The sequence below is a fragment of the Rhagoletis zephyria genome, unplaced genomic scaffold, assembly GCF_001687245.7.
Source record: "Rhagoletis zephyria isolate East Lansing unplaced genomic scaffold, Rhagoletis_zephyria_1.1 Rzeph_scaffold_19888, whole genome shotgun sequence".
Classification (NCBI taxonomy): domain Eukaryota; kingdom Metazoa; phylum Arthropoda; class Insecta; order Diptera; family Tephritidae; genus Rhagoletis; species Rhagoletis zephyria.
In genome coordinates this window covers 1,478-8,853 of record NW_016176948.1, presented here as the reverse complement: position 1 = coordinate 8,853, position 7,376 = coordinate 1,478, and the positions used below count along the sequence as shown (strand labels likewise).

General features: G+C 34.0%; 1 protein-coding gene across 1 annotated transcript; it reads right to left on the bottom strand.

The window, feature by feature from the left end:
- Positions 1-6: 6 nt before the first annotated feature.
- Positions 7-7,152, bottom strand: LOC108380641 (leucine rich repeat containing flyers-cup; the record flags this gene model as incomplete). Its single annotated transcript, XM_017637034.1, has 7 exons — positions 7-447; positions 2,276-2,448; positions 2,568-2,691; positions 4,065-4,268; positions 4,642-4,829; positions 6,428-6,936; positions 7,138-7,152. Coding segments are annotated over 7 exons (1,654 nt in total), but the record flags the coding sequence as incomplete, so codon positions are not given.
- Between the last annotated feature and the right edge of the window lie 224 nt (positions 7,153-7,376).

Genomic DNA, 7,376 nt, shown 5'->3' with positions numbered 1-7,376 from the left:
AGGAAATATTGTATCTTCATCACAACCGCCAGGCGGACGTCGCGGGCTATTTAAACCGTCTGCACCCATTGTAGCAGAATTGGTAGGTATAAATGATGCTGCCGAGGATGTCGCTGATACGGAAGCTGTGTCGCCTTGATGCAAGCGTTGTTGCCTCTCGGCAGCGGCGCGCGCACGTTCACGCAAAGTTCGCAGAATACGCGTTGTACCGCACTGTAGTATATCGCGTCGGATTGACTTGATCGGATTGCCGTCGATTTGCAAATTAACCAAATGCGCCAATGAAGCCAACGACAATGGCAGATTGCTAATGGAATTGTTGGTAAAGTCGAGCCGAATAAGATTTTTCAGAAGCGAAATTTCGTCTGGGATTTTCGTAATTTTGTTGTCGCGCAAATCGAGAATTTTCAAATGTGGCAAGTTTGAGCAAAAACTCTCTGGTAGTTTCTATAAAAAGAAAAGTATGTATAAATTGAAAATTATAATACAGTAAGTAGATACTTGGGTGCTAAACGAAAGAACTCAAAGAAGAGTCCAGGGGACTACTCTATATTGCGATTAGAAACGCTAATCATTCGGATATTCGAATACTTGGCACTATGAATTTAGTTTATAGATTTTCACAGCCATATATGAATAGGAGTAGTTGCCTAATTTAAGGCGCTACGAATTTCTATAGTTAACTGTGATACATTAACATGCCTATTCTGCTGCCGCACATTTTGTAATCATAAAATTTTGTTACCAAACATTTGACACCACTTCTTGTAGCCACAATGCCAGGTAACTTTGTACCATTTAATTTACTCAGCAATTAAGTTTTGTAGAAATCTGGTGTTGCACACATTACGGGGCAATATTTTGCTGCCTGCCTTTGAGATGGTAACAAAATTTTTTGGATACAATAGCGCGGAGGAGGAGAGCTTTGGATAGAGGAAATAAATGTACGATCTCTTATGTATGCGAATGAAATTGTCATCCTGGCAGAAGCTATAAATAAGCATAATGCTAGGAAAACTTACAAGTAATAAAAGTCAAGATGGAAAAATCAGAAATTATGATTTTCAGAAGAAAAAAGAACGACGAAATGTGTCTCTTTAATGGGGAAGTGGGTGAAAGTTGCTCATGAGTACTGCTATCTAGGTGTAACAATGACTCCGAAAACGGTATTTGGCCAGCATGACAGAACGTGTAAAGGTGTGGGCCTGTTCGAGGCACGTAATAAAAGCGGCAATACTGCAGCGCTGAGGAAAATTTACAAGTCTTTTGCAACTTCCCGATTAATAAAACGTTGCTAGAAATTCACACCGAACGTGACACTTCAATAATACGCGCAACATTGCGGTTGTGATTGCAACTCGAACAAGCCCTGTTGCTCGAAATGAAAAGGAAGGTTTCTTTGACCGTATGCAGAGCTATGCAAAGTTATGCAGCGCAGGTTTAGGGCGGCCAAACTTAATGCCAATTCTCGAAACAGATGCACACGGCAACTATTAAACATAACACAAAACACTCTTTCTATACATACATGCAACAGAGGGAGACTGCCTCAGCTCTCCAGGAAAGTTCTAGATCGAGGAATCAAGTGGGTAAAGCAATGGAATACATTAGGATCCAAGCTCAACATAAATTGGTCGAAAAATAGTTTCTTTATATGTACATAGATTTTATACGTTAGTACCATGATTTTTTTTGTAAAAGAAAAGGATTTAATACAAATGAAAAAACACACACAATTTATTTTTGATTTTTTCCCTGTTAAAATTTGAATTTTTTTCATAAAAATGAAAATATTACCTTATATTATCTACAAAAACAAAATACAGATTCCCAATTTTATGTACGCTCATATTCTTAGACATGTTCCCACGACAGTCGGGTCTACGTAACCGGAACGACCCAGATTTATATCTGGCCAAGGACTGTCACTCCAGCAACACTCCCCAAAAAGTCTTTGGGGAATTTGTATGCTGCTACAACAACAACAACAACAGATTCCCAATCTACGACTCAAAGTTAAGTTTACTTGTTTCGGCGTTTTTTTGTCATCTCAAATTTGCGTTGTTCGCTACAGTGTTATTAGAGTACCAACAAGATTTTAGCACTGTCAGTCGTTTTTAATTTTTTCCCCTAATTTATAATTATTAACAAAAAAAATCTTGTATATCTTGCTATTTCATTGAAGAAATAAAGAATCCTGCAACTACTACTACTGAACTGATTTCATAGCAAAAGTTTTTAGCATAAACACTTTCTAAAACCAAAGTTGGCTTACCGCAATTAAATTATTGGCAGCATATAATTCCTGCAGATTCTGACTGCCCTCGAAGTTCGGCAGTTGTGTTATATCATTATGCTGTAGGTATAAACACAATAATTTACGTAGACTGCCCATATCCTCGGGTAGAGAAATCAAGTCATTATGATTCAGGTCCAATTTTTGTAACGCTTTAGTATAGTAAAAGTAATTATACATTTGTTATCTACAACCTTTATTAGTATACATATATGCATACATATGTGGAGAAATTGAAAGAAGAATTTATTTTGTTAAACAATCAACTTACATCGCATATTGACCAGATCTGAAGGCAGTTCTTTTATGTGGTTATATGAGAGTAAAAGCTCAGATACGCGCACTAGAAAACCAATACCATTGGGCAGCGCCGTAAGTGAATTATGTGAAGCATCCTTTTAGTGGAAAAAAATTATACACCATAAACCGTAAGCCGAAGCGTTTTACATTAGTAATTATTAATGCTTAAAGTGATTTAATTGCAAATATAGGTATATATGTATATCTATATATGTACTTATTGTGCATATATATGTTAATATGTATTGTATTTAAATTCATAGTAAATATAAATGTATAGTAGGTATGTGGGTATACTTATTGAATTCAGTTTTATAAAAAGTATAAAAAATTGTTATGAATGAACTGTTCAATAAATTGCATTAATTTAAAATCACACTTCGGTTATGAATGAACTGTTCAATAAATTGCATTAATTTAAAATCACACTTCTTAGCTTAATTGAACTTAACTTAAATAATTAGTATAAGTGTAATTGTTGATAAGAAAAGATATTAGGTCAAAATTATTGTTTTCAGAACAAAAATTAGTTATTTTGATATTTTTGGAACTAAGTAATGTCACAACATTTTTATATTTTCACCTATGCGTAATCGTTATAACAGCGTGCGACAAAAACCAAACAATTTCAAGGCACACGAAAAAATCCATATACTCGCAAAACTTGGGGACAAATATAGTAAAACTGTGTTTTTAGTTTTTTTCTCTGACGTCAGGTTTTTTTTAAACGACTTTGAAATTTTAAGGCTTTGATTCATTAAAAATATTAAAACAAATCAGTGCAATGTAGCGAAATGCAATGTAGCGAAAATTATGTAAATAAAAAATCTTTTTTTTTTGGTTCAGAAGGAAGAATAGGTACTAATAAAGTTAGAAGGACTGCAATTGGAGGATATATTATTTTCAAAAATAACTAGTGGGAATTTCCAAGAATATTCGGCGATAAAATTTTAAAAGGACATTTTAAATATCTGTTTATTCTTGTTCACTAAAAAATTTTAATTTGTTAAATTTTACAGAATTTTCTTTCCTTTCGTTGCACTACACTAAATTTTTAAAATAATTTTTTACAGTTAATCATATCCTTGAAATTCCAAAGTCCTCTTTTGAAGAAAATCCAGACGTTGGAGAGAAAAAACTAAAAACGCAATTTTACTATATTTGGTCCCTAGTTTCGCAAGTACATTGATTTTTTGTGTGTGTGCAAAATTGACCGTTGCACGGTTTAATGATATCTACAATGTCTTTGTCCGTATCTGTATATTAATATGGGTATTAAAAAAATGAGTACGACTACAATTAGTGCTATATATAATCAATGTAGATTAATAATATATTTCGATTTGCGTATAATTTTTTGAATACACTTGTACACGTGTTTACTGCAGTTCAACTGTATACACGCGTATACACGGTTGTGGTAAAATAATTATATGTATGTTAAGTGGTTAATTAATTCGTTACATACCAAATACTCCAACATGTGCAAATCACTTAGACTGGGATGTAGTTCTTCAAATTCATTGTACGATATGTTCAAGTAACGCAACTCAGGTAACGAATAAAAATCAACAGGCAACTCTCTCAACTTGTTTCGACTTAGATTTACACGTACTAGCTTCTCCAACCTACAAATTTCTCTGGGAAGACTGGTAAGTAAGTTGTCGTGAAGCTGCATAAAAATATATATAAAAAATTCGGTGTTAGTAGATATTTTTAAAATAACTGTATACAAATATGAGACACAAATATGAAGGGACATTGTTAAGTAAGTAAGCTTTTAAACAGGGCAGTTATTACAAATGAATTTGTACCTTAAAAAAGGCTATTTTAAGCAAGAAATAACAAAAAAAAAAATAAATAAAAGTTAAGTTTTAACTTTTTAGGGTTTCTAGTGTCTTTTTTTCTCGGACTTTTCGTAATTTTTTGGGATATATTCAGGACTTTTTGCAATCCTTAGTGTTTTTTCAGGATTTATCGGAATTTTTTCGAATTTTTTTTTTTGTCTTTTAGGAATTTTTGTGAACATTAACATACTTACTTACCGTCAATGTGGTTAAGGTATCGAGATTTTCTATTTTCGGCGACAAATGCGTCAGGGCATTAGAACTTAAGTCTAAATTCGTTAGAGGCATTTGATTCCACCAAGCATCTTCTTCCTTGACTGTTAGCTGCTCTAGCGAGGTTGGCAAATCTTTATCAATGTCATTTATTTGGTAAATTTGATCAGGCACTATAATGTTGAAATCATAAGTTTTTCATTAAATATGTATGTATGTATTTAAATTTTTCTTGAGTTAAATAAATACAAAAAGCACATAAAAGTCACAATCAACTCGATTATCACATAGTAATATAAAAGATATGTATTATTTGATTGTGGTTTTATTTTAAACACGAAACATTTAGCATTTAGTTCAATAAATCAATTTACGCTCTATCGGCAAAGGTTCCACGACTTTCTGTTCGATTTCATCTTCTGTTTCTTGCTCGCTGGTCGAGGAAGCCATGCGATATTCGCGTATGTGATAGTATAAGCGCCGATGCGCTGGACCACACATACAAAATGATGTGAGCTTTTTGCGCGACTGCTTTAAGGACGCAATTTTGAAGGTTTATTTTTGTTAAGTTGGGCTTCGAAAAATTATTTCTTGACAGGATGCACTTTTAAAACTTGCCAATCAGCCACAAAATATGCAACCTCACGCTTAAACAGATAATTCTTAACTGTGTCAATGCATTGTGAATTTTGCATTAATGTTAATTTTTTGCAAGAAAATTTACATTCATATATGTCTAAAACTAAGCAGAACAATTGTGATGGTTAGCTGAGCATGAAATTTGCTTTTACCATAAATGGGTTACATTATTTACGACACAGTCTTAGGTGATGTAATGTGATACTTTGCAGTTTTAAATAAAAAAATATAAATATATGCTTGATATATAGTTATAGTATATGTAGACATATCTATGTATGTATGTATGCGTGTATGTAGTATGTAGAGCTAATCAACTGCTCTTGTAAATTCACTGCCAAGTTCAATGAAATAAATGCATTCACAGGCAAATTCATACATGCTCATTGTACTCATTGCACTTGGTAGCCCAATTTGGTAAGTTGTTGATGTCAGCATACGCCGCAGACAAGTAACAGTTGACACAAATAGCTTCAAAGCATAAAGTTTACAATTATGGCGAGCTGCTCAAAAGAGGACAATAAGTAATGCTAAATCGCGCAATTTTAACAGGAAGTTTGTGTATCAAAATGGATTTGTGTAAGACGGCATAAAATGGTTTATTTGGACATTTTAGAAATACACCTTTTAGCTAATTATATATTTTCTATTAAATAATTGTGGTTTCGCGAAACAAATATACATACATACATATGTGTGTACTTACTTCTAAAACTTTTTTCACCTTTATGCAATTTAGTACACTCCTGAGCAAACAGATATAATTTTCTTGTACAAAAATAATTAGATTATGCCTGTGTGCTTATCTGCCTTGTAAGTGTAATATTTTTATTATATTGCTTATGCGAACTATTGATAGCATATAAGTGTTATTCTCTACTAAAAATTTTACACTCAAATTCAGACAGACCATAAATATCAACTAGCAAATGACCTTTGTAAGAATACACGTCCGGCACATAGAACTTACAACCGGTTGAGAAAAACTCACTGGTGTGTACTGCTAACTGGCAAACATGGTGACGCATACAATAACATTCTTAAGGACGAGTTATTGATTTTCAGTTTGCTTTGTGTTGTTGTGCAAATTTAAAGAAATGCGGACATGAGTTGAATCGGTTTGAATACTAACCTGTGGTTAAGCCTTTGCCGCTCAGCTGCAATGCCCCTGTTTTGCGTGCCTGTTTGACTAGATATGCTGGTAATGCATTTTCATCTTCCGCTTTTTCCCTTTTATGAAAAAGTGGGTTCAATTGACCGAGCCTTGAATGCACACGATGAATTCGAGACGAAGAATTATTAATGGAGTGTATCGAATTGGTAGTGGATGTGGTAGCATTAACGCCAGTACCACCAATGCGTCTATCGTTGTTCATTTCGTTTAAATATTGTGCAGCGTTGTAACAGCTGCTTGAAGGCGCTGTATCGATATTTTGATCCAAGGAGCGCCAGGACGTCGTCGGTAATTGTAAGTTGTTAAAGCTGCCGGTTAGATAGTTTGTCTCGTTGCCTAGGTTGTGGCAGAAATCAAACAGTGCATCGTTGGCATTGCCATTGCAGTTGTTGGCTCCTGAGAAGCGGTTTTGCTGTTGCGACCAGTTGCCAGCGCTCAAATGTCCAAAATTAAAGTAGTTTTCTTGGCTAAGACAGAGATAATAAGATGGATAATTGCAACAACTACTGGAACGAAACGAAACATTAGATGATGTGTTCTAAAATTTCAGAACTTAATCAATGCAAACTAATCCTACAATAACAATTATATAGACAAATTAAATTACTACGTCAGACGAGCAATGCCGCAGCGCATTAAATGCCCCCTACAGCGACGATTCAACTTACACAGCTTGATAACGACTGAGGCGATTTGTAATTATTCATTTATTGTATTGATTCTTATAATTGTTTGTTTTTGCTTTTACCTGTATACTTTATTTTTGTGATGGTTTTATCGACAATTTATCGCGCAATGCAATTAACTTCTTTATTTTTTATTTCAGCCTTCGAATGCCAGCAGTGAACAGCTGACTCTGCAGCTGATGTTTACGAAAAAGGCGAAACAATTGCTGAGAAATATGACG